The sequence below is a fragment of the Capricornis sumatraensis genome, chromosome 2, assembly GCF_032405125.1.
Source record: "Capricornis sumatraensis isolate serow.1 chromosome 2, serow.2, whole genome shotgun sequence".
Classification (NCBI taxonomy): Eukaryota; Metazoa; Chordata; class Mammalia; order Artiodactyla; family Bovidae; genus Capricornis; species Capricornis sumatraensis.
The window spans coordinates 88,431,532-88,457,891 of NC_091070.1; the positions used below are offsets into that span (position 1 = coordinate 88,431,532).

At 52.9% G+C, this 26,360-nt stretch overlaps 2 protein-coding genes across 2 annotated transcripts in view; both read left to right on the plus strand.

Annotated features, from left to right (window-relative positions):
- IGDCC4 (immunoglobulin superfamily DCC subclass member 4) overlaps window positions 1-9,575 on the plus strand; it is a 36,423-nt gene extending 26,848 nt beyond the window's left edge. The window contains exons 11-20 of the mRNA XM_068993508.1: window positions 443-682; window positions 841-942; window positions 2,391-2,574; window positions 3,258-3,385; window positions 5,139-5,309; window positions 5,543-5,680; window positions 6,846-6,951; window positions 7,500-7,728; window positions 8,457-8,618; window positions 9,162-9,575. Coding sequence (XP_068849609.1) covers window positions 443-682; window positions 841-942; window positions 2,391-2,574; window positions 3,258-3,385; window positions 5,139-5,309; window positions 5,543-5,680; window positions 6,846-6,951; window positions 7,500-7,728; window positions 8,457-8,618; window positions 9,162-9,575 — 1,874 coding nt within the window. The remainder of the gene's footprint in view (window positions 1-442; window positions 683-840; window positions 943-2,390; window positions 2,575-3,257; window positions 3,386-5,138; window positions 5,310-5,542; window positions 5,681-6,845; window positions 6,952-7,499; window positions 7,729-8,456; window positions 8,619-9,161) is intronic.
- A 6,044-nt stretch (window positions 9,576-15,619) lies between these two features.
- The window catches only part of IGDCC3 (immunoglobulin superfamily DCC subclass member 3), a 42,080-nt gene continuing 31,339 nt past the window's right edge, over window positions 15,620-26,360 (plus strand). The window contains exons 1-2 of the mRNA XM_068993509.1: window positions 15,620-15,710; window positions 18,368-18,673. Coding sequence (XP_068849610.1) covers window positions 15,620-15,710; window positions 18,368-18,673 — 397 coding nt within the window. The remainder of the gene's footprint in view (window positions 15,711-18,367; window positions 18,674-26,360) is intronic.

The following is a 26,360-nucleotide window of genomic DNA, read 5'->3' on the forward strand; positions in this document are numbered from 1 at the left end:
CAAGGAGGTCTCCCCCCTCTGGTGGCTCCATCCCTCCTTCCTGGCTTCAGCAACCCCTCTGACCCCCTTGCCTGCTGGTGCCCATGCCTTCATCCCTTCAGAAGATTTATAGAGCCCTCCTCTAAGTCAGGTATTAACAGCCCTGCCCCAGAAGTGCTCTTGGCCAACCTCTTTGCAAACACCCAGGAGACGTCCCCGCGTTCCCAGCACTCTGGGCTTATGGAATAGTGAGTTCTCCTCTAGACCCAGCCTGGGCCTGACCCTTAGGCTGGTGGCTGAGTGGTGAGATATATTGGGAGAACTCTGGCAAGGGCCTCACTCAGTGCTGTCTTCCTGCTTTCTGCTTCCCCATGCTTCTTCCCTCCTCCCTTCCCCGGCCTCCCCTTCTTCCTTCTCCTTCATTCTCTCACTCCTCCTCCCTTCCTGCTCCTCCGCCCCCCAGTCCCTTTTGCGCCCGCAGAGCTGAAGGTACGGGCAAGGATGGAGTCCCTGGTCGTGTCCTGGCAGCCACCCCCGCACCCCGCCCAGATCTCTGGCTACAAGCTGTACTGGCGAGAGGTGGGAGCGGAGGAGGAGGAGACGGACGGGGAGAGCCCTCCAGGGGGCCGTGGAGACCAGGCTTGGGATGTGGGGCCCGTCCGGCTCAAGAGGAAAGTGAAGCAGTACGAACTGACCCAGCTAGGTGAGGAGGGCCGCCCCGGGGGGGGGATGAGACGGACACAGGTCCAGCGGGGGGCTGGCCAAGCTGGGCTGGTGGTTGCAGACGGAGTCTCTCAGGGGACGCGAGAATGACCCCGGAGGTTCCTCTAACCAGCGAGTGACCCCCATGGCCCTCCCCAGTCCCTGGCCGGCTGTACGAGGTGAAGCTCGTGGCGTTCAACAAACATGAGGATGGCTATGCGGCAGTGTGGAAGGGCAAGACGGAGAAGGCCCCCACCCCAGGTGAGGAGGCTGGGGAAGCGGAGAGGGAGGGCTCGGTCAGCAGGGCTGCGCGTGGCCTCCTTTCCCTCTCCTCCGGGCCGGCCCTCGTGGGCAGGCCGTCTGGAAGTTTCAGCCACCTGCAAACCTGTTCTACTGGCTTGTTTAGATCACAGGGAGAAGCTCCCGCTTCTGCCTTATAGGTCCATGTTTTCATTATCCACGAGCAGTGCTAATTTGGAAGGTTCGGACAGAAAGAAACCCAATGGTTCATCAGTGACTTCTGGCCCCAAGTTTAACCTTTAAACAGTTTTTAAGATGACCCACCTTCATCACACTATCTCTCAGATTACTCCTCTGCTCTGGGCAGGGAGGGCATCCCTATGTGGTCCTCCAGGAAACTGAGGCTCAGAGTCAGTTCAGGCTACTGTAACAAAACATCATAGGCTGAGTAGCTTACACAACCAACAATGACTTCTCACTGCTTTGGAGGCTGGGAAATCCAAGATCAAGGCCTTAGCCGAGTCAGTGTCTGGTGAAGACCTGCTTCCTGGTTCATAGACCATAGGCCATCTTCTCGCTGTGTCCTCACAGGGCAGAAAGAGGTCTAGAGAGTTCCCTAGGGTCTCTTTTATAAGGGCACTGTTATGGACAAAAAAATCTGTGTCCCCCAGAATCCATAAGTTGAAACCCTACCCTCCAGTGTGATGTATTAGGAGGTAATTAGGATTAGATGATGTCATGAGGGTGGAACCCTCATGAATGGGGTTTGTACCCTTTTAAGAGTCACAAAGAGCTTGCTTCCCTTTTCTGCCCTGAAGATACAATGAAAAGTTGATAATCTATAACCCAGTAGAGGGCCTTCACCAAAACTTGATCTCAGACTCTGAAATTGTGAAAAATAAATTTCTGTTGTTTACCACCCAGTCTGTGGTTGTTATCGCTGTCCAAACAGACAGGACTCCACCATATGTTCAAATTTCAAAATAGGAACTTTGTGGGGGGACACAGACATTCATTCCATGACACTTCTGTATACTTTACAAATATTAGCTAGTTTAATCCTCTTAACAACCCTATGAAATGTACATACTATTATTAGCCCCACTGATGGAATAGAGAATGGAAACACAGAGAGGTTTATTAACTTCTCCACAGTCACACAGCCAGTACATGGCAGAGTTGGAATTTGAATCAGGACAGCCTGGCTCCGGAATCTATGCTCATAATTACCATGACTTGCTGCCTCTCTCTCTTACATTCTTACATACTAGTGTTCCAGAGTCCGCTTGCTGTATGCCCTTGGCCAAAATCACTTAAATCCTTGGGGGCCTCAGTTTCCTCATCCGTGAAGTGGAAATAAAGCATTATTCCCAACTCACAGTATCACAAGTGAAGGGTAAAAGAAAGTGCCTTGGGAACTGCAAACCACAGTACATATTTCCAGATGAGTGTCTTCCCTCCCTTCCCAGACCTGCCCATCCAGAGGGGACCGCCCTTGCCCCCTGCCCATGTCCATGCGGAATCAAACAGCTCTACCTCCATTTGGCTTCGGTGGAAAAAGCCAGACTTCACCACAGTCAAGATTGTCAACTACACTGTGCGCTTCAGCCCGTGGGGGCTCAGGAATGCCTCCCTGGTCACCTATTACACCAGGTGGGAAGAGGGGCTGTGAAGGAGCCGAGTGGAAGGGAAGAAGGCAGCAGGTAGTGACGAAGAGAGGGGCCTGAGGGTTCAGGGACATTCCATGACTCAGGTGTTAAACTGGGGGCACATTGAGAGTCTGATGGCCTGGTGGCGACAGATGGGAAAGGAGAGCCCATCCAGTCCTGTCCCCTCACCGGGGGGCTCAACCCTGGGAGACATCATGCAGGACAGACCTGTTTCTTCAGTCTCAGGTGATGGGGAAGAGACAGCCCAGCTGCTGTCCCGAGAGGCCCCCCGTTGGATGGGGAGTCAGAGACCTCTTGATCTCTGTTGTTTGGCAGACAAAGCATAAAAAGCAATAGATACGTATTAATACAATTGCAGCTGAAGGAAAAGTTATGCATCTTTCCCTTTAAGTCAAGGAGAAGATGCATCAGAGAGGATTCTTTGGGTGGAGAATGACGTGGATTAACCCAGGAATATTTCTTGAAAGAGGGGCCCTGGCTTGGGGATTGGACTTGGAATCTGATATATACGTCCATCCATCCACATCTCTCTGCAGGTCTCTGGATGGTGTTGGTGGCCCCAGTGTCAGGGAGCAGATTCCCTGCCCGAGGCAGGGGTTGGGGCTGGGTTGGGGGAGGAGACTTGAAGGGGCCTGAGAGTCCTAGTTGCATTTCTTACCTCGGCAGCTCTGGAGAAGACATCCTCATTGGCGGGCTGAAGCCGTTCACTAAATACGAGTTTGCGGTACAGTCTCATGGCGTGGACATGGACGGGCCTTTCGGCTCTGTGGTAGAGCGCTCCACCCTGCCTGACCGTGAGTGGCCCCTCAGCCCCTTGACCACAAGTCCATCTTTCACCAAACTCCTTGCCCCAGTAGCCCTCTTCTGAAATGCCCCCCAGAACCCCGTAAGTTCCTGTCACTCGCTTGGCATTTATGCTGGCAGTTCAGTGCTGGTCTTAACCATTTACTCACAGGCATGATCACGTGAGGTTTAGAGGAGCGGTTTCTTTTAAGAGGCTGTGCCGAGACCTCACTGAGCTGTGAAGAGGGCCGGCTCTGGAGGCAGGCGTCCTGGACTCTGCATTTGGGTCCCCAGCGTGCCCCTGACACACAGGGAGACCTAGGCAGGCCCCTTCCCCAGCAGGGCTTCTGGGTCCTCATCTGTAAAAAGGGAAGGTGGGACCATGAGTTCTGCAGGTCTGTGACTCTGGAATCCTCTGGAAACGCATCTGGAGACAAGTGGCTCTTTGTCCTCACAGCACAGCCTCTTAGGTTCTGCTGACGAGGCAGTTCCCCATTCTATCAGCAGACCTTTGTTCCTGATCTGAGATAAGAAGACGTGTGTAGGGTAGGGTGGGGAGGCCATCCACCCTCATGAATGCGCTTTTTTTAAAAAAATGCTTACAAATTGTTTCTCACACACCCGTGACCTCAGCTCGGGTGCTGTTAGTCCCTCAGCCGTGTTCAGCTCTGCTCCTCACGGACCGAGGAGCCTGGCCATGGGATTCTCCAGGCAACAGTATTGGAGTGGGTTGCCATTCCTTCTCCAAGGGATCTTCCCGATCCAGAGATCGGACGTGGATCTCCTGCACTGCAGGCAGTTTCTTTACTGTCTGAGCCACCAGGGAAGCCCAAGAGCTCCGCTTATCGTGGTCTTGCACGTGGAGTTTAGGGAGCCTCAGTGTTTTCTCAGGGGAGACCATGACATGGAATCCCCAGCTCAATTGACCTGATTACAGAGGGGGGAATATTTTCTCCTTTCACAGATGGGGAGACTAGAGCCTGAGAAGTGGGGAGTCACCTAGGGCCATTGAGGGTTCTGACAGCCCATGGTGCTGTGGCCTTTTTAAGCCTTACAGCCCTGGGTCCCCATCTCACTCTCTGTTGGGCCTTGAAAACCTGAGCTCCCAGATTTCTGTTGTTTCCCAACTCACTAGACACCTTTTGTCCCTCCTTTCTTCCCTCCCTTCCTCATTTACTCCTGCCCTGCTCCCGCCCCCCGTCAACTTCTCTGAAAACAAAACACAAAGCCTTTCAAGGTGGTACTTCTCACCTGAGGATTCCTGTGACTCTTAAGGTCCTGGGCCCGGGCAGGCGTACATGGAGGCTATACAGGGCATCAACCAATTTTACTGAAGATTTGGGGTGGCAAGGGGAGTTAGGAACTTTATATTATATAGATATTAAATGTTACCATGGAAGAGATGAGTTTAAATGAAATGTGAGCCTTCCAAAAACTTTTGAGCTCTGCCCCCAGGTCCCCTGAGGACTAGCCAACCATCCTCAGCCCTTGGAAGTATTCGGGTGTGGAAATTTGAGGAGCTCTGCTCGAAAGAGTGGAAGAGAACTTCTAAGAGGGGCAAAATGGTGGCAAAGCCCCCCTCCTTAACTGTTTTCCAGGAATTCCCCAGTGAGAGACCCGACCTCATTTTGCTTTGTGGTCTGTGGTTTGTTCCAGTAAAGGCGGAAGCAAGGAGGCCATGCCTTCACACCCTGGCACCCAGCTGCGCCCACAGCTGGGGCTGTCAGTGACCCTGCCTCCCCCGTCTCCTCCCCTGACACCCAGGGCCCTCGACACCCCCATCCGACCTGCGCCTGAGCCCCCTGACACCATCCACTGTCCGGCTGCATTGGTGCCCCCCCACGGAGCCCAACGGGGAGATCGTGGAGTATCTGATTCTCTACAGCAACAACCACACCCAGCCCGAGCACCAGTGGACCCTGCTCACCACAGAGGGTGAGTGCCCTCACCCCAGGACCTCTGAGCGTTTCCCCCCACCCCTTTCCAGCCTCCCCAGTGGCTGGGTTAGTACTGAGACAGCCACGGAGGTTTGTTCTAGGAGGAGCAGGCAGAAGCTGCTGCCTGGGTGGAAGCAGCAGGTCTTCCCAGGGCCACTTCCCAGCCCAGCCCTGCAGGCCACCCCCAGCCGGGTCACCAACCCTGCTCTCCTTGGCTCCCCCGCCCCCCAGGAAACATCTTCAGTGCTGAGGTCCACGGCCTCGAGAGCGACACTAGGTACTTCTTCAAGATGGGGGCACGCACAGAGGTGGGGCCTGGGCCCTTCTCTGGCCTGCAGGATGTGATTACTCTCCAGGAGAAGCTCTCAGGTAAGAGGTGGAAAGGGAGGAAGGGGTGGGCTCCATCCTGGGGCAGCCCAAGCTCTCCAGAGGTCCCCAGAGCTGGCTTCTAATCCTGAAGTCATCTCCTCCAAGGCCTTGCGTTCAGGCACATGTTGTTGGACAGCTGCCCTCTCTATTTGGTGTGAAAGTGTTAGTTGCTCAGTCATGTCCGACTTTTTGTAACGTCATGGACTGTAGGCTCCTCTGTCCATGGAATCCTCCAGGCAAGAGTACTGGAGTGGCTAGCCATTCCCTTCTCCAGGGGATCTTCTTGACCCAGGGACCGAGCCCAGCACTTCTGCATTATAGGTGATTCTTTACCGTCTGAACCACCAGGGAAGCCTGGTGTGGAGAGGACAAATTTGAAGGGGAAATAGGTGAGGTTCAGTGGTAATTCAGTCGAAAGGTCTGATTTGTGGGAGACTGACTTGGTTTCTTTGGGAGCTTACTTTCACTGGAGAACTGGCTTGAAGAGGCGATGAGCTTTGTATGGTGGAGGTCTTAGGCCACGAGACTGTCTACACCGTAATTTGCAGGGCCCAGTGTGAAAGGAAAATGTGGGACCCCTTATTAAAAAATGAAGAAGACAGGCTTCCCTGGCAGTCTCGTGGTTAAGACTCCACACTCGCTCTGGAGGGGGCATGGGTTCGATCCCTGGTCAGGGAACTAAGATCCCAAATGCCGCACAGCAGCCACAAAAGAAAAAAATGTCCTGTGTGCCACAGCTAAGACCTAGCATAGCCAAATAAATACATTTTCTTAAAAATGGGCAAGAATTTCAAGGTGGTGACAGCAGAGCATTAAACCAAGCCCAGAGCCCTTCTAAGCATGGGCCACATGCCACTGCACGTGTTACACACCTGCGAAACCAGCCCTGTTAGGCAGGCAAGAGGCATGTTTCACTGAAAGGCCTGGTTGGTGGGGAGGAGCTCCAACTTCCAGATGTCCAGTGGGGCTGACAGTTGGAGAGAGAGGTAGTAGTGGTCCCTGTGAGTCTGTGGACCCTCTGATCCTTGCATCAGAGATTTCACGTGTCCAAAGGAAGAGACTCAGGCCAGTGGCCTCCAGAGGAAGCCCCAGGATGTCCTGGTCTATGACCCTCGGGTTTTCTCCTGTCCTTGATCTGTTCCCTTCCCTCCCTCTCCCCTGCCAGACTCTTTGGATGTGCACTCAGTCACGGGCATCATCGTGGGCGTCTGCCTGGGCCTCCTCTGCCTCCTGGCCTGCATGTGTGCTGGCCTGCGTCGCAGCCCCCACAGGTGGGTGGAAGGACCAGTCTGACCACAGAGAGGAGCAACTTCCTCTGCAGAGAAGAGAGAGCAGGGAAAGTGGCTGTGACTTGCTCTAGCCCCTCCTGGGGGCCTCATTAAAGTTGTCTGGGATGAATGGGTTGGGGTGAGGTCCTCGTGAGCATGAGGAGCGGATTGGGTTTAGGGATGCCCCCAGCGTATCCCCTCAGTAAGGGCTGGCATAGCATAGCTGCCTCTCTCCTGCTTCCTTGCTGGTGGTTGTTAGTCGCTCAGTCGTGTCTAACTCTTTGTGATCTCATGGACTCCTTGGTAGCTGCTAGCGTCTTGCAAAGAGGGCCCCCAAATCTCCAGATGCCCAGAGCCCGAGGAGGAAGGATCTCAGTGCAGTGTGACAGCTGTTGTGAACAGTCACAGAATTTCTTATCCATTGCACAGACGGTGAAATTAAGTCTCAGAGATGGGTAGGAACCTGCCCAGGGACATAGGCTGGACTAATCCCAATCCCAGCCCTGCCCCTCTCTTTGACCACACTGTCTGTTCCCCATCTTCCCTTCCAGAGAAGCCCTCCCAGGGCTGTCCTCCTCGGCCACTGCTGGGAACCCCGCACTGTACTCCCGAGCCCGCCTGGCCCCCCCCAGCCCCCCAGCTGTCCATGAACTGGAGTCCCTTGTGCACCCTCGTCCCCAGGACTGGTCCTCACCGCCCTCCGACATCGAGGACAGGGCTGAAGTGCACAGCCTTATGGGTGGTGGCGCTTCTGCCGCCCGGGGTCACTCCAAGAGAAAGGTGAGCCTGGAGCCGGGGAGGTCCGAGCCCCACACAGCAGTTCATTCCCAAATAGGACACTAGGGGGCGCGAGAGCACGCTGTGTGACCCTGTGAGAGGCCCGCTCCCCCTCCCCTCCCTGGACCAGCTGCAGAAGAAAAGGCTCTCCCTCCTCTTTGAAAGGGTTGGCAAGGCAGGGAAGCAGATGGGCCTCCATCTCTGGCAGAATAGGTCAGCCTGGTTCTCAGGAAGGAGGGGAGAGCCCCCGAGGGGCTGTTGGCAGGTGACTCAAGGTGGCCAGAACACACCTCATGCTGGGAGCTGGGGAGAGCTCTAAGACCCAGTTCTCCCCAGTGTGGGGGAAGGAGGCTGGTCCGGTAGGCTGTGGCCAGGTAGGACAGGGACCCAGATGAGGTGCGTCCACACAGGGAGGGTCCTGTCCATGCTGGCAGTGGTGGCTCGTCCTGCATTTTCTGACCAGCCAGCTCGAACCCCTGAGTCCTTTCTCACCCTCTCCCTGCCTCTGTGGTGAAGGAGACCTTGCCTGGCTCAGAAACTCCTGGACTGTTCTGCAGGAGCATCTTTCTACCCTCAAATCCACCCCCAGACTCTCAGCCCATTCTGTGCCTGTCCCCACTGCCTTGGGGAGGGAAGTAGAAAGGGGGCCAAGAGTCTGTGGAGGGGGCTCCAGCCGTTTCCTGGGTATATCCCCAGCCAAGCCCTCAGCTCCTGCTTCTTTCCCTGTGCAGATCTCCTGGGCTCAGCCTGGTGGGCCCAGCTGGGCAGGTTCCTGGGCAGGCTGTGAGCTGCCCCAGGCAGGCCCCATGCCCTCTCTGACTCGGGCCCTGCTGCCCCCTGCTGGAACTGGGCAGACACTGCTGCTGCAGGCTCTGGTGTACGAGGCCATAAAGGTCAGTGTCCTGGAAAGAAAGGGGGAGGGAAGGAGAGAAGCTCCCATGCTTGTTAAGAGCAAGTAGTGAATCCTCTGGAGACCCCTGGTGGTAACATCCCTGGGGGTAAAAGTCGAGCCTGGAGACCCCCGGAGCCTCTAAAGGTGAGTGGGTGGAGGGCAGGCCAGTGTTTGGGAGAGCAGGCCAGTGTTTGGGAAGACAGTCCCTCCTCGAGCTAGGCAGAAGTGGGCCACTGCAGAATTCCCACGGATCTGAGGGTGCACCAATCTGACTGCATTCAGCCCTTCTTCGTGTTCACGGACCCCTGCCTGTATCTGGTATTTCTGAAATTCTGTGACAACGGCAAATCGTAGTGTTTCCCTGCCTTCCCCTGGATCTGATCACCATCTCCTAGAGGACAGTCACTGTTCTTCCCTTACCAACTCCCGCATGATATATAAAGGGCTCCAGGCTGGGGGTCAGCCTCTCTCCACCCCGAGAGTGACAGTCATTCTTCTGACGGTCACGCTCAGTGATGGTTTTTGTGTTCTCTGCTCTGACCAGGGCAACGGGAGGAAGAAGCCTCCCCCAGCCTGCAGGAACCAGGTGGAGGCCGAAGTCATCGTCCACTCTGACTTTAGTGCATCCAATGGGACCCCTGACCTCCACCTCCAAGACCTGGAGCCTGAAGATTCCTTGCCTTCAGAGGCTCCTGACCTCACTTCAAGTGTTGTGGATCTCGGTCAAGGGGAAGACTGGCTGGACCGGGAGCCAGGAGGGTGTGAGCAAGCAGCCCCTGGGCCAGACAGACTCACCGGCCTGCCAGAGGCAGCCAGCGATACTTGCCCCTACTCGAACCTCCAGTCCAGTGAGGCTCTGGAGGAGGCCCCTGGGAACAACTGCCAGCCAAAGGCCCCCTGCCCTCCAGGAGCCAGCCCAAGCCTGCCCAAAGCCCCAGTCCCGTCCTCCTCTACTTAGCTCCCCTAGAGGGCACCGTTTGGGACAGGCTGGTTTGGATCATGCGACATGATGCGTGTGGCTACACATGTACTCGTCTCTGCCTGCAAGTCATCAAGCCACTTGGAGCCTCCTGGGGTGCTTTGGCTCGGGGAGAGGAAGGATTGGATTATTCACTCCCCCCATACTCTGTGACACATGTGACGCACAGTTACATGTGATGTGCACATGTGTGAAGCACATGTGTGTGTGCTGGTTGGTGAGCTGGGAAGCTCTGGGCCAGGCAGTGCTCACTGTGGCCTAATTGATCCTCCAGGTCAGGACACTGCCCCAGAGTGGTCTGTCCCCAGCCCTGCGGGCCCCTACTTTGTCACCCAGCCTTTTATTACACACTCTGAGAGTGTCTCCAATGCCTTGTCTGACAAAGACAGCCCCGGCCCACTTTCCGGTTGGGCTGGGCTGAGTGCAAGTAGGCTCTGAATGCCTGACACTTTAGTTGCATCACCTCCCATCTGCCATGTGCCCCGAGCCCAAATTGAGAGGGTGTCTCCAGCTCCCCTCAGAGCAAGTCTGCACCTAATTTTGTAATTGGGGAAGTGCCTGCTTTTGAAAATCTGCTTTCTCTTGCTCTTCCTTCTCTCCTCCCCTTCACTCCTCTAAGGTCTTGTTTCTCTGTGCCCCTGTTCTCCGGGGCTCTGTCCTCTCCTCTCTGGGGCTTCTGTCTGTCCCTGCTGTCTCTCTCTCGCCTCTCCCACACTGTGTCATGTGGCTCTCCTGCCTGGGTTCAGTCTCAGCACCCTTCCCTCACAACACGACTACCTCATGTCTGTTTGGGGCCGTGATGGGACTCCTGTGTCCGCCGTCCACTTCAGCCATCATCCTCCTGCCCCTGCTTCTCTGCCTCTGTAGACCCCATCCCTAGGCAGACTGCACACCCCCAGTGCGGGTTGGGAGAGGACTTTTCAGCTTCCCTTGCATCTTTCTCCCTGGGATTGAGACTGGAGGGTTCTCCTTAGAGAGGATAAATGCAAGTCATCCTTGGGGGTTTTGAGACAGGGAAGGGGGAACATGACCCAGAGGCTTGGGATACAATTATTCCCTCCCTTCCATGCGGTAAGTCTGGTTTGCTGGACAGAGGCGTTTGAGGCACCTTCCTTCCCAGCTGGAGCTTGAAAGGGAGAACGGGGTGGGAATTAGGGGCTGGGCAGCCCCTTCGCTTCCCACTCTGTGCACCTTGTCCAGGAACTGACAGGGTGGGGCTGGGAGGAATCTCATTCTCTAGGGTGCTGGAAGTAGGGTCTTCGCACAGGACAAGGGTGATGGGCTCATTTCATTTTGCTCTTTCTTTAAATTCAGTCCTGAAGTCATTTTCTGTTGACTCCCCACACAGGGACAAGTCTGACTTGTTTCATTTATTTGATTTTGCACCTCAGCCTCTCAGAGGACCATTTAGGACTTGGTCTCTTCTCCCTGAATTCACCATTTTTTTCACAGAGCAGCAAGCACATCAAGGGTTAACTCTGGCTTCTGAGCCGAATTAGAAATAACCAGTCTATCTTTCCTTTTTTTTTTTAATGGTGAAATGTCTCTCCGTGGAGTTGCAGCTTCCTCAGACCCTTTCAGCATCTGTGTTTATTACACTCGGGTGTCACTCAGGTTTGACACCCGCACCTACATTTCCTCCTCCTCCCCCTTCAGGCAGCCTATGATAACACTAAAGATTATTAATGTTGGTTTTGTATCTCGTTAAGGACAGAACTGTCATTTGTACTATTTCTGTAGCATTCAGCATTGCTGTGGCTAACACTACTGTATATGTTTCATCAGTGCTCTGAAGGTCAAAAGCCTCATTTTATTTGGCTGCTTTGATTTTTTTTCTTTTTTTTCCTAAAGGGGAAAAAAAAAAAAAACTGTCCTGAATTAAATAGCTGTTTTAACAGTAGGCTCTTAGCATTACACCACATAGTCATTTTTCATGTTCTTGTTTAACAGGCACTGAGGTTCTGGTTTAAATTAAATAGCTGCAAATGAGACAATTTATAACCCATTAGGTTGGGTGGAAAATTGTTTCTCAAAAGCAAATAAGTAATAAATCTGGTATCTGCCTATAACTCACAGTTGATAAGAACATGGCCATTACTCACTAGCATTATATATGATTTGGGCTCTGGGTAATTTGGAAGTGTTAGGTTTGTGTCTTTGTAGCAGTATTTTTATTAGAAAAGAGTCCATTGGCCTTTTACAGGGTATTAATCCTTTTGTCACCTACCATGGATGCCTTATGGTTTTTGAGTCTCATTTAAAAACCTTTTCTTGATGCATGACAAGTATAATCGGTACCTGCTCATTTATTTGTCTGTAGTTTTGCTGTATTATTTAATTATTTTTCCAGCATTTTTTCTCCTTACAATTATGATATTCTTTAGTGTTAAGCCAATGCATTGATCATATATCTGTCCCTGTAATGAATTAATAAACTATTTTCCAAAAATGTTCTTGTTTTTAGAACCAAGTGACTAGAATTTCTTCAGCCTTTCTGCCCTAAAGAATGTATTTCTTACCAGGATGGGAAATGTTGAGTTTTGAGCAGAAGAGCAGGTGGTTATAAGAAAGAACTGGACTTTCTCTGAAGAAGAGGGAACCTTTGTACACTGTTGATGGGAGTGTAAATTGGTGCAGTCACTGTGGCAAACAGTATGGAGGTTTCTCAAAAAACTAAAAATGGAACCACCATATGACCCAGCATTTCAACTCCTGGGTATGTAACATAACAAAAACACTAATTTGAGAAGATATGTGCATGTCAATGTTCACAGCAGCATTATTCACAATTGCCAAGATATGGAAGCATCCTAAATGTTCATCAACAGATGAGTGGAGAGAGACAATGTGGTATGGTTAAGCAATGAAATACTGCTGCGGCTGCTGCTAAGTCACTTCAGTCATGTCCTACTCTGCGACCCCATAGACGGCAGCCCACCAGGCTCCCCCATCCCTGGGATTCTCCAGGCAAGAATAGTGGAGTGGGTTGCCATTTCCTTTTCCAATGCATGAAAGTGAAAAGTCAAAGTGAAGTCGCTCAGTCGTGTCCAACTCTTAGCGACCCCAGGGACTGCAGCCTTCCAGGCTCCTCCGTCCATGGGATTTTCCAGGCAAGAGTACTGGAGTGGGGTGCCATGGCCTTCTCCAATGAAATACTACTCAGCCATAAAAGAGAATGAAGTTTTGCCACTTGCAGCAACATGGATGGACTTGGAGGGTATCATGCCAAGTGAAATAAGTTAAAGACAAATACTCTATTACTTATATGTGGAGTCTGAAAAATACAACAAACTAGTGAATATAACAAAAAAGAAACAGACTCAGGGATAGAGAAAACAAGCTAGTGTTTACCGTGGGGAGAGGGGAAGGAGCAAGATAGGGTAGGTCCATACTACTATTTATAAAATAAGCTCCACGGATATGTTGCGAAATACAGGGAATAGAGCCAGAATTTTATAACTGTAAATGGAGTATGACCTTTAAAATTATGAATCACTGTATTGTACACTTGTAACATATAATATTGTACATCAACTATATTTCAATAAAGTAAATAGGTTACTCAGACTCCTAGGATAGGAACTACTCCCCTCACCTCAAAAAAGGAACTGAACCATCTCCCTCCCTCAACAGGCACTTAGAAAAAACACCTGAACTTAGGAAAGATGCTTTCTTTGATGGCATTCTTTTAGGCTCTTCAAGGATCTCTTTTCATCTGGACACACATTTTTTTTAACTTTCTCGATGCAAGGGAGGAGTGAACCACCAAACTCCAGAGATTGGGTTCGACAAATCTTCTTTGTATAAATCTGGCTTCCAAAATGGCCCGTGATGCCCATTCACACATATGGGTGCAGTGCCTATGAGCTCAGAGACCCACACATGCACTCTCACCTTCACAATCATGCTGGTGTCCATTAACTCAAACCTAGGCACAATAGTCATACACCAGACTCCCCGCTTACACCCCACACACATCTCAGGATTACAGTTGGCAACTGCTCTGCTAGGATCTTTATAGTGCCTGGACTATGGGTGTTTTTCTACTGCTGGGAACCAAGAACCAGAGGCCTTCCTGCCCAGGACCACCCCCAAAGTGGCTGGTGAACCAGCCCTGAGTTAATTGACACATTGTAGGGGGAGATACTGCACATTTTGCATGCAGGAGAATAGCCATTATTTGCATATCACTCTCAGACCACGTTGTGATAAAGAAGAATTAAACACTTGTCAAAATGAATTTAAAATGACAGCAACTCAGGACACCAATTTGACCTCTCCTGAGTCTAGGACAAGCCAAGAAGGGGTTGTTAAGAATTCAAACCCTGCAGGAGGGAGTTTCAGGCCTTTCGGCCCAGGGAAGGCCCCCACCCCTCCGTTTCCTATGGCCAATAGAGGCTCATCCTTCCTGCCCTTCCTTGTAAGGAAATTGGTTTGGGACTTCGGTGTGTTCCCTGACCCTGAATTTTTCCATTGCCTCCTACTGCTTGCTCATATGTCTCAAGTCCTGTTCATCTTCCAGTTGCTACTACAGAGTCCTTGGGCTGCACAAACCCCATCACTAGTAAACTTACCTGATTTCTGGAGGCCCTTTCTTTACCTATCTGCATCAGAGTTAGTTTTATATATGTTAACACTCCTGCTCTGCAATTCCACAGTTGGTATCAAAAGAGAGATGTAATTACTCCTCTGCCTGACCAATTCAATGCCAATAGCTGAGTAAGGCAGAGACTACTCTCTTTAAACCTCTTGCTCCTCGAACTTAGTAGATGCTCAGTAATTCTGATGGACTAGCACATCATGCTGAACTCAACAGAAGATCATTTAATAGCGAGTGGCCAAGACTGATGGTCTCTGCAGGCGAGCATGGGGCTGTATCTCCTAAGAGGCATGCCTATCTCCCCTAACAATCCTTACCTGAGACTGATGTCGTCTCCTTTTACCTTCCCTGACATGAAACATTGGGTCTTTGTGGCATAGAAGTGTTATTGGGAATGTTAACTTTCAGTGTGCTATTCCAGTTATCAGGTCATTTGTCATGACCTGTATCCTTTACACTTCCTTGAGAGTGAGCAGGGGAGACAGGATATCTTTATCCTTCAGATGAGCTCTGAGAGTGACTGCCCGGGTTTGCTGAACTAACCAGCAGGGAGAAGTGGGGTCAGAACCCGGCTTACTTTAGCGTTCTCATTGTCCTGTTAGGTCTGCTCTCTCAGGGCCCTGGACCAAGCCGCCTTCCCACTCTTCCTCCCTCCTGTCCACCCAAGCGCCACAACTCTTCGGTCTAAAGAGGCCAACCTTGCAGCTAAACGTCCTAACCTTTGGGTGGAAGAACCAGAAACCCATGGAAAACCGAATCTTTGACAACTTTGTGCAGCTTTTAGGGAATTATCTCGACAATACAGACTTGGACACGGTGCAGAAGGGCGCAGCAGAAAGAGTGGGTAGGAGAGAATCCGGCAGCTTTGCGTGTTTCTCCGCAACCCGGTCCTACTCCGCAGTCCACTGGGTTTCCACTCCCCCAGCCCCCCAAGTTCGGAGCTGGCCCGCGGGGAGGGGTCCGGGGCTGCAGCTCTGGATGGCGCCCGCCGCTCCGGCCCCAGTTCAAAGCGCAGGGGGCGCGTCCGCCGCGCAGCCGGGAATGTCCGGCCGCTTAAAGCGCTCGCCGGCTCTTTTGTTCCCCAGACCCGGCCTCCGGGGAGAAGGGGCTGGGGGAGGGGACCGGGAGGGGAAGGAAGAGGGGCGGCGGGCGGCGGGAGGGCGGGGCGGGTGGTGAGAGTGCGGAGCGCGCACCCCGGGCGAGGCTGACAGATCGCCCGGGTGGGTGCAAGATGGCGCAAGCGGCCGCGCTCGCCCTGCGCCCCCGGAGCTCCTAGGCAGGCATGTGGCCCCAGCCCCCAGCCGCCCGGGCTCGGCCCCGGCCGGAGCCCCGGCCCCGGCCCCGGCGCCGGCCCCGCGGGACACTGTGAGCCGCGAGAGGCCCCAGAGCCGCGCGTCGCCGATCCAAGCGGACCGCGAGCCCCATGGCTGCCTCGCGCGCCGCGCCCCCGCGCCGCCGGCCCCGGCTCCTGCTGCCGCTGCTGCCGTTGCTACTGTTGCCTGCGCCAAGCGACGGTGAGCTAGGGCGCCCGCGGTGCGGCTGCTGGGGCCCGAGCCCCGGAAAGCGCGAGAAGGGAGTAAGCGGGCGCGGGGGGCGGACCTGGGGAGAGCGGCGCGGACCTGCCGGCGGACCGCGGGCTGGAGGGACTTGCCCAAGAAGGGGAGACGAGCGGGACGGGGAGGAGCCGGGGGAGAGGGCGCGGAGGCCCGGCTGCCGGGAACGCGGAGCCAGGCGATGCTGAGGATGGACCCCCCAGATGAGAGCCTCACATTCAGTCCGCCGCGGCTCCAAGACTCAGTAGTGTCCGAGCCCGGACCAAGCGGCAAGGAGCGCGGCAAAGCAGGGGATCGGCGGGCAGGCTGGAGTTGGGGAGAGGGGGGAACGAGCCTTGGGAGACCGCAGGGCTGAGTCCGGTCCGAGGGGCGAGTTGGGGAGCGCGGAGCCCGGGTGGGCACCGAGTGGCCCGCGGTGGCCGAGGTTAGGAGACCGCCGACCCCGGGGGCGGAGTCCGGGACTGAGCGAGCTGAGATGGGTGAAGAGAGCGCGTTGCGGGTTTGGAGAGGGACTGGGACGCGGAGTGCGAGGGAAAGATCGAGGAAGAAAGAGGTCCCCGGCTGGCCGTGCGTGGGGAGGGGGAGACACCCTGCGAGCTGAGGAAAGGAAGGAGAAGCCGACCGAGGGCGAGAGAGCGGCGGGGATGCCCACGTGCCCGCCCTGCCCCGGAGGGAGCACACGCAGAGCTCGGGGTCTGCGGGCTTTGCTGCCCGGAGCTCCGTCACCACCACCCTGTTCCCTCAGGGGCTGTAACGGGCCCATTTCACGCGAGAGAGGTGAAAATCTAGTCGCTTCCCCTCCCACCCCAAGTTCTCAGCAGACACTCCTCTGGGCAGTATTCTCTCCCCTCTTAGCTCCGGAGAAGCAGGATGTCGCAAGCGCATCTAGTAGAAAGTTTATCCATCCCCCAGTTGCTATTAAAATACCGGGGTTGGGGTGCGGAGCCGAGGCAGCTGAAACGCAAGTCTTGGGAAGGATGGGAAGGGATCTGGAGGGGCGTGACCCTCAAATATCTTAAAATACGAATTACACTTCCCTGAAGGTGGGGGAAACGCCCCTCGCCGCAGCGCTCCTCCTCCTTTCTCCCTCTCACTGCCCCGTCTCCCCGCAGCCAGGGAGGGCGCTGGCCCGTGAAGGGAGGGGCCCGCTCCGGGATCACTAGTTGCCCAGAAATGTGGAGGGGGTTTGTGGCTGCCTTCTCAGCCCAGGTGGGTTCATTTCCCCAGGACTGAAGTTGTAACTGGTCTGGTAAGTTGCTCGCTGGAGAAGTTGGAGACTTGGCATCATGCCTGGGCTTGGAGCTCTCGTCCCTCCTGTCTCACTTCTGGTTCCCTGATCACCCTCATCTTCTCCCTTCTCTTCCTCCCCCTCGTCTTCCCCGTTTCCAGTTCCTTTCTCTTCTGCAGGAGTGAAGAGGTTGCTGGGAGAAAGGTTCTAGGAGCCTCCTTCTTTCTGAATTTTGAGAAATTGGAGTAGATGTTTGGTATCCCTCATCCTCTTTATGACAAAGGCAAAACAAACGGAACTGCCAAACCCCAGAGCATCCTAGGGGTGGGCCAGTGGGGCTGGACCATAACCTGGCCTGTACCCAGTCCTAGACCCACACACCCTTCTCCCTGTTCAGATGGTGTTGTCAGCAAAAAGAAGCAGCGATTTATTACCATCTCACTTTATATTTGTTCAGAAATTTTAACTTTTCATAGTGCCTTTATGCCTGTAGGTCATATTTAACATAGGGCTTCCCTGGGGGCTCAGTGGTGAAGAACCCACCTGCCAATGCAGGAGACATAAGAGATGTGGGTTTGACCCCAGGTTGGGAAGGTCCTAGAGGAGGGCATGGCAACCCTCTCCAGGATTCTTGCTTGGAGAATTCCATGGACAGAGAAACCTGGTGGGCCACAGGTCATGGAGTTGCGAAGTTGGACTGAAGTGACTGAATGACTGAAGTGACTTAGCACATACAAATGACACAAGCCATATTGTTGTTCCTTATTTAAACAGATGAGGATGGAGAAGCCAGGGCATATTGAAGACTTTACCTGAGGTCACACTGAAAGTCTGTGCGGCTTCAGTGTTTAACCAGGTGGCCACAGAAGTGGCAGCAGCTATGCTGGAATCAGTCTTGCTTTTAGGTCCCAGACTTGTAACTATTAACTCTGAGGTCTCCGACAAGCTGCTTAACACCTCTGGGCTTCAGTTTCCTTTTCTGTAAAAGATATGAATAAAGACCTCGTGCCACAATTATAGAGTCCATGCACCACAATGAAGATCTTGCAGCTGCAATGCAGCCAAGTAAATAAATATTTTTTAAAAACATACAAATAAAAGAAAGGTGGTAGAAATAATATCCATCTCTCTGAGACGATCTGTTGATTAAGTAACTGTACTGCATGAGATGATATTTCATAAGGCAGAAATTTCTATATATTAATAGAGATTCCAGGCATGAGATGACCCTTCATAATGCATACATTTCTATATATTAATAGAGACTCCAATTAATATTGCAGAATGATGGGGATGGAACACTCAGATCCAGAGAACTTGGAAGCCCTGTGTTTTCAAGTTCATTCCACACTAACTTCTCCTTTTACTTTCTCTCCCCCTCCTGATGCAGGTCTTGGCCACTCTGCTGAACTGGCATTTGCTGTGGAGCCAAGCGATGATGTTGCAGTCCCTGGGCAGCCCATAATGCTGGGCTGCAAGGTAGAGGGGACTCCTCCAGTGCGAATCACCTGGAGGAAGAATGGGGTGGAGCTGGCGGACAGTACCCACTCCACTGTGCTGGCCAATGGATCCTTGATGATCCGCCACTTCCTGCTGGATGGAGGAGGCAGCCCTTCAGATGAGGGGGACTATGAGTGTGTGGCTCAGAACCGCTTTGGGCTGGTGGTCAGTCGGAAGGCTCGAATCCAGGCTGCAAGTAAGTGGGTGCCCTTACTTTTTTTCCCCCCAGGTCATGGAGGGATAAAGGGAGCAGTTCCATCTTATGTAGCTTCTGGAGAACTGTTTCAGCATGGGTCAGTTGAGAGGAGCATAGCAGCAATTTGCAGTGGTGGAATTATATCATTTACTCATTTAACTGATTGGAATGCAATTTGACAAGAATGTAGCCAAACACTCTTGTAGGAAAAGGGAGAGAGAAAGCCAGCTTTATTCAGCTCTTGGTTCAGTGTGTCTTAGCTTCCATATGCCTGTATATTATGAGCATCCCAGTCTTTAGTGTATGATTTTTGTGTTTAAAGATAAACTTTGGGGGTGATTTAAGAAGATTTTGAAGGGTAATTTTGATTACATGCAGTTTTTAATTACGTGCTGACTTTCAAACCTTTGGGGTAGAATAAACCTCACTGTACCAGTGATAACATTCTGAAGCTTCAGCAATTTGCTCTACAAAAAATATGATAGAATAATTTCAGGGTTAACACAGTGATGATATTCCCCTCACTCACCTTCCTGCTGGTGTACTTTAAAAAAAAAATTTCAGCTTTATTGAGGTGTAATTGATAATAAAATTATAAGATATTTAAAGCATACATTATGATACACTTTACTTGATATTTGGTGTGCTTTTTTGATTGGGAGAGGTGTTTCATCTCTAGAATTGTGCTTAGCTGATGGACCAGCAGTCGTTGTGATGATGAAATTATGATCGTGCTCTACTGCTTTGTCCTGCCAAAAGTCTGCTGTTGCTGTTTAATCTGTGTACACTCATAGATATTATCACATAAACCAAAATTATTTATGTATCTTGGGAAGGTGGCAAGCTATGAGAGTGGGAAGTCTGCTCACAGACTTCTGGTTCTTTCTTTTTTGGGGGGTGGGAGGGGCTATGTTGCTCAGCATGTGGAATCTTAGTTCCCTGACCAGGGATCAAACCTACATCTCCTGCATTAGAAGCAGGGAGTCTTAACCACTGGACTGCCAGGGAAGTCCCAAGAACCATTGCTTTTGAGAAAGGGTAAAAGTTTTGCCAAGTGGAAAATGTTCTGCATCCCATAATCTCTGTACTTCTGGGTGGTGTCCCTTAAAAAGACTGCTTTAATTTTGGTTGGTAATCATTCAAATTAATGCTTATTAAACACTTGCTGCGTACTGGGCATCCTGCCCAGGTGCTCTATATGAATTATCTTATTTAGTCATTGTGTTGACACTGGAAGCTAGGCAGTCATCATCCTCATTTTACAGATGAGAACTCTGAGACTTAGGGGGATTGGCGACCTTCTGGTGAGCAGAGAAGCCAGGACTGCAGCTTAGGTGTTCTGAATCCTGCAGCCTCCCACTTAACCCTTGTGGCACGCTGCCTCCTCCCTGTCTAATCACTGACCAATTTCTTCCTGGCTCCGAGGGCATTTGCACAGTTGCTCTGAATGGCTGGCGAGTGATGAATTGTTCCGAGGCAGGAGGCCTCTCCTTGGGTTTAAGATGCCCCTTTGTTCTAAGGAAGGCTCCTCTAGGCCCCCATATGGAGCTCTCTGGGATGCGGCCCTGGACCTTGAGACGGAATCACTTCTGGCTCAGCAACCCCTCATCCTCCAGCCCTCCTGGCCGTGTAGGGGAGGCTGGTGCGTCTTCCGAGCAGATGGCTGGGTGTGAGGAGGGAAAGTGGGGACAGAGAGTGGGGACCCAAGGAAGCTTGTTGGACAGAAGAGACTTCTCAGGGAGCTCTCCCTGGCCTGCGTCAACTCCGAGGGCTTGATGGCTCCTGCATCACCAGCCTAGACTTCTGGGAGATAAATCCCCAGGTGTTTATATAGAGCTAATCATAAATGTGCTTTTCTATAAATGGTAATACCTTCAAGATGTTCAGCCTCCTTAAACTCCTAACAGTATAAGCAGTTGAGCATTTGAGCTGTGGGCTCTGGCTGCGGGGAGGACCAGCGGGTGAGCTCAGCTTAGTTAAGCCTCTGGGGTCCTGGGGACAGCTGGGGATTTGCCTCCAAACCCTGGCAGTCTGATACGGGTTCTCTCCCCAGCAAGGCTTGTGGCCCCTCGGGGAAGGCTTGGACGGTTGGATCCCCTTTCCTCACGTCACAGGCTCATGTCCCTGTGAGGTTTTAGAAACCTCCAAAGCTGATTAGCCGCCTGGGTTCTCTCCTTTGGTAACAACGCCCTGCCCATGTGCCCACAGGCTGGGCAGATGTCGTATGACATAGGAGGAGGCCTTCTGAAAGGGTGTGAGGTGCCCTCCAGAGCCCCTGCTTCTCCTGCCTGCTCCACAGGGGCTGACGGGGCAGGAGGATGCTAAGCACCCCTCACAGACACACAATCCACCCAGCACACCCGGTGAGGCAGGTCGGTGTGGGGCACCAGCCAGAGGCCGATGGCTGGGAACACCTCCTCTTCCATCCAGTGGGCCTGGATGCTGTCATTGAAAGATGGCCTGACCATGATGGACTAGACCTCAGGTCCATTCCTTGGGGGCTTCAGTAGCAAAGGTCTGCTGTCGGGGATGAAGTGGCTCAGGGTCCTAGGAATACTCCTGCTTCCAGCATGTCTGGTTTCTCCGCCTTGCTGTTCCGTGTGGTTATAGCCTGGGGGCTGAAAATTGCGACACTTGGGAAGGAAGAGATCCTAGACAAGTTAATCTCTCCATGGCCCAGTGTCCTCACCTGTGAAATGTACATATAATCCTACTTTGTGGGATGGTGGTAAGGACTAGCACACTCCACGCTTTGCCTGGCACAGAGTTGGTACTCAGTAATGAAGTCAATCCTCTTTGCTTCTTTTAAAGGCTATTCCAGTCTTGTGGCTCAGCTGGTAAAGAATCTGCCTGCAATGCGGGAGACCTGGGTTCGATCCCCTTGTGAAGATCCCCTGGAGAAGGGAAAGGCCACCCATTCCAGTATTCTGGTCTGGAGAATTCCATGGACTGTACAGTCCATGGGGTCACAAAGAGTTGGACGTGACCGAGCAACTTTCACTCCCAGTGACATTGCCAGCAAAAGCAGACTCCTGAATCCACTCCCAGCCCGCAGCTTTCTCCCACACTGGGATTTAGTTGGGGAGTACTCCAGGAAAATCTCTCAGGGAGTGAATCTCTCACTTCAGAGGCGGGAGTGCAACCTGTTCTGTTTTAACCCCTTCCTGGGAGGGTCTGGAGATTCTCCCAAGCCTCTGGGCATCCAGTGAAGCTTGGCTGCCCTGTGAGACCTTCTACCATCCCCCTGGAGAGGCTCCAGGAAGGGCATGTGGGACACCTGATCCAGTGGGAATAGGCAGTGACTCATACCTGTTGAGATCTGTGTGCCTGGATGACTCCAAAGAGGGATGGCCTGGCTACAAGGAGGGGAGATAAGTGGGGGCCCCACCCGCAGCTCCCCTCCATCCCCAGCTTCCCTCCACCCCCAGCCCCCTCCACCCCCAGCCCTCCTCCACCCCCCTCCACCCCCCTCCTCCCCCAGGTCCCCTCCACCCCCAACTCTCCTCCACCCCCAGCCCCCCTCTACCCCCCTCCACCCCCAGGTCCCCTCCATCCAGCCCCTCTGCACCCCCAGCTCCCCTCTACCCCCAGGTCCCCTCCACACCCAACTCTCTTCCACCCCCAACTCCTCTCCACACCCCAGCCCCCCTCCACCCCCAGGTCCCCTCCATCCAGCCCCTCTCCACACCCCAGCCCCCCTCCACCCCCAGCCCCCTCCACCCCCCAGCCCCCCTCCACCCCCAGCCCCCTTCACCCCCAGCCCCCTCCACCCCTAGCCCCTCTCCATCCCCAGCCCACCTCAGGCAGATACTCTTAGTTCCCGCCGCCCACTTTCTGGCCCCCTTTGGGAAACTGGAGTAAAGAGGTAGATGATCTGGAACACAGTTTGTCGGACTTTGCTATGCCTGTGATCTTGATAAAATTCAGGTTTTGAGTCAGTGGGTCTAGGCCAAGGCCTGGGGTCCTGCAGGTCTAAGGGATCCCTGGTGGCGCCCACAGTGCTGGTCCACGGGTGTGAGAGGAGGGCCTCTCCTACATCATAGCTGCTAGTGTAGGGGCGTCTGTGGGCAGTACAGTGAGTCTGGAGAACATGGGCTTCAGGGTCAGATCTGGGCAGGTTTGAACCCCAGCTCTGCCACTCACAGATGCCATGTCCTTAGCACAGTTACTTTCAACTCCTGAGTCAAATGGGTCTCTGCCTTCATTTGAAAAGAAAAAAAAAAAAGCATAATCCCGTCATCCTATCAGGGCTGTTGGGGAATCAAATGAGGTGATGGATGGAAAGTATCTGGCCCAGGGCTTGGCCTCTAGAAATGCTCATTAGGTATTATTGTTAGTATTAGGTTTGCTGTTGCTGTTGTTTAGTCGCTAAGTTGTGTCCGACTGTTTGCAACCCCATGGACTGTAGCCCTCCAGGCTCCTCTGTCCATGGGATTCTCCAGGCAAGAAGACTGGAGTGGGGTGCCGTTTCCCTCTCTAGGGGATCTTCCTGATCCAAGGATCATTGCCTCATCTCCTGCATTGGCAGGCAGATTCTTTACCCTGAGTCACCTGGGAAGCCCCTAGTGATAGGTATTGAGCGCTAATTTAGGATGAAGACAAGCCTGTTCCAACAGGTAGGATTCTCGAAGTGCCAGGATTGCCTCCCCCGTAGCCCGGAGCCATCCTGACTGGGCGTTCCCAACGATGGTTATGAGGGTAGGCTGTGGAGGGAAACAGATCCCTAGCTGGATGGACTTGGGTAAGTCACTGGAATCCCTGAGTCTCAGTTTCCTCATCTTTAAATTGGAGGAAATAATACTTAGCAAGGAGGAATGCTAGGAGGATCCCCCATGACAATACGTGTAAAGAACTTAGCACAGTGCAGGGCACGTAGAAAATGTTCCTTAGATACTGTTATTATTCTGGGGTGATAACAAAGGTGAGACGTGAAGTTCTAAGTTTCTTTAGATATGGTGGTTCCAGGCGGGTCCCTGGTAGCCTGGACTCCTAGTAAGAGGCAGTGGGGTGTGGTGAGAGGGAAGGAAGCCCAGGTCTAGTCCCCTGCTGTCTCCACCTTGCTAAATCACCTGCTGCTCAGGCCGTCCGTCACCCGCTCCTGAAGTCTGAACCATTCTCAGCCTGTCTGAGCGAGGGCAGTTTCACCAGCTACTCTGAAATCTCTTCCAGCAGCAAGGTCCATGCCTGTGTGGATGTGGAGACAGGGTCTCAGCACAGATCTGTGGAGCCAGGTCTGGGTGGGCAGGTTGGGAAAACTATGGGCTGGAGCTGCTGAGTGGCACAGCTTGTGTGGTGGGCTCAGTATATTTAGGGGACTCTGGCAGTGCCTCAGTGTAGGGCATCGAGTTGTGCAGGGAAGTGGTTCCTGGCACAGTGACTGGTGACCCTGGAGGCCTTTGTCACCTGGAGGCCTGGTGTGTGAAACTCAAGCTTTTCTCTCCTCTTTGAGGGGCAGCTCAGCCAAAGTGGATGTTGTTCAGTCACTCAGTCATGTCCAACTCTTTGTGACCCCCTGGACTGCAGCATACCAGGCTTCTTTGTCCTTCACCATCTCCCAGAGCTTGCTCAAACTCATATCCATCGAGTCAGTGATGCCATCCAACCATCTCTTCCTCTGTCGTCCCCTTCTCCTCCTGCCTTCAGTCTTTCCCAGCATCAGGGTCTTTTCCAGTGAGTTGGCTCTTTACATCAGTGGCCAGCATATTGGAGTATCAGCTTTAGCATCAGTCCTTCCAAAGAATATTCAGGACTGATTTCCTTTAGGATTGACTGGTTTGATCTGCTTTCTGTCCAGGGACTCTCTCCAAAGTAACCCTGAGGATATCTCCCTTCTGCCCCTCACATGCTTCCACCTACCTGTTAGAGCAGAAAGCAGGTGCTACTGCTGAGGTGTCACCAGTGTGACGAGTGATGGGCATGCCAAGGCCTACTCTCACGCCAGGCAGGTCACCCGTAAGTACGCCAGGGTGCAGAGGTAGGTGGAAATCTACTCCACAGCCTGACCTCTTCTGATGCACTTGAGAAGCTGTGAGGCGTGGTGGAAAGGCCCTTGCCTGGACACTGGAGTCCTGTGTAACTCTGGGCAAGTCAGTCACCCTCTCTGGACTTTGTTTTTCTGATTGTAACATTGAGTTGTTGGACCAACGTTCATCTCTGTGCTGCGGTATGAAGGCTTCCTTTCCACCCAGTTAGTCCTTGGACTGCCTGCCTTTCTGAGCCTTTTCCCAGTCTATTCTTGCCCCTGCTCGTCCCTTACCCGATCCCTCCCCAAAGACCACTTAATTCACTGTAATTTCTTCCTCGCCCTCCTAAGACGGGGAGTACTTGTGGTCTGTGGCATTCAGGCTCAGCCTTCCTCTCAGTGGGGGCTGGCTGCATTGTTAAGTAACTGTTTTGTGGCTGGATATTCCATCTGTTTCCTTAACTCGATTTTAAGCTCCTAAAGGGCTTCTCTCTCTTTTGTATCTCTCACGTCCTCTGCCTGTGGAGCCCGATAAAAACTAAATGAGTATGTGGCCTTATAGGTGCAAAACTCCATCGCTCTCTGCTTCTCTTTGACTTTCCCTATTTCTCCCCACCTCGTAATTGATAGCATAGCTCAAAGGGACAGAAGCTGGTGAGTGGGGAATTTAACACACTAGGGGCAGAATCTTGGGGTGGCTGTGGCTGCGTGTTTTTCTCTAGAGGAGCTGAGACTCTCTTCCTCAGCAGATGGCGTGTGAATCAGAAACCACATTGCTTGGTAGCCCTCATGCCTGGGTCTTGGGGTCTCCCGCCTTGGATTGTATTCCCTGGCTGGATAAAGGCTGTGTCCCCAGGCCTGCTGGCCTCAACTGTAGTGGGAGGACCGCCCCTCGCCCCAGCAGCAGGACTTGAGCGTGGAAGTTACAAGCTTCTGGTTCCCACACCTTGGCTCCGCTGCCGCAGGCAGCCAGCTGGCCCCTTGAACACAATGTGCAGATCTTCTCTGTTCCCGTTCCCGGCATTGTCCATGGCTGGGCGCCTTGGCTGGGAATGCGGGCCGGTGAATAGCGGAGGCATTTGCAGCCTGCAAATGAAACAGGCCCCCAGCCCCCCTTAGCCCCCCATTCCCTCCCCACCCCCAGGAGAAAGGACTTTTTCACTTCTGGCCTTCTTGTATTGCCTTCCCTTCGCCTCTCCAAAGTCCTTGCAGGCGTGTGTGTATGTGTGTGTGTGTGTGTGTGTGTGTGTGTGTGTGTGTGTGTGTGTAAGAGACTTCACAGCAGCTTGAAGGCTGTTCAACACAGCCTTCAAAAACACAAGTAGAATGGAACAGAAGGGCACCCAGGATGGAAAACCAAACAGCTCACTGCTGTCTTTGTTTAAACTGGACCGAGTGGTTCCAAAAATGTCTGCCTGTGTAACTAACCTATGGCTCCCTAAGATCTCTGGCCCTAGCCTTGTTGCAACAAGAAATGCAGAGGTCAGTGCTAGTGTTAAGTTGCTTCAGTTGTGTCTGACTCTTTGTGACCCCATGGACTGTAGCCCGCCAGGCTCCTCGTCCATGGGATTTACAGGGCAAGAATACCAGAGTGGGTTGCCATTTCCTTCTCCAGGGGATGTTCCCAACCCAGGGATCGAACCTGCATCTTCTACGTTGGCAGGCAGGTTCTTTACCACTAGCGCCACCTAGGGAGCCCATGGAGACCAGTAATGTGTGTGTATA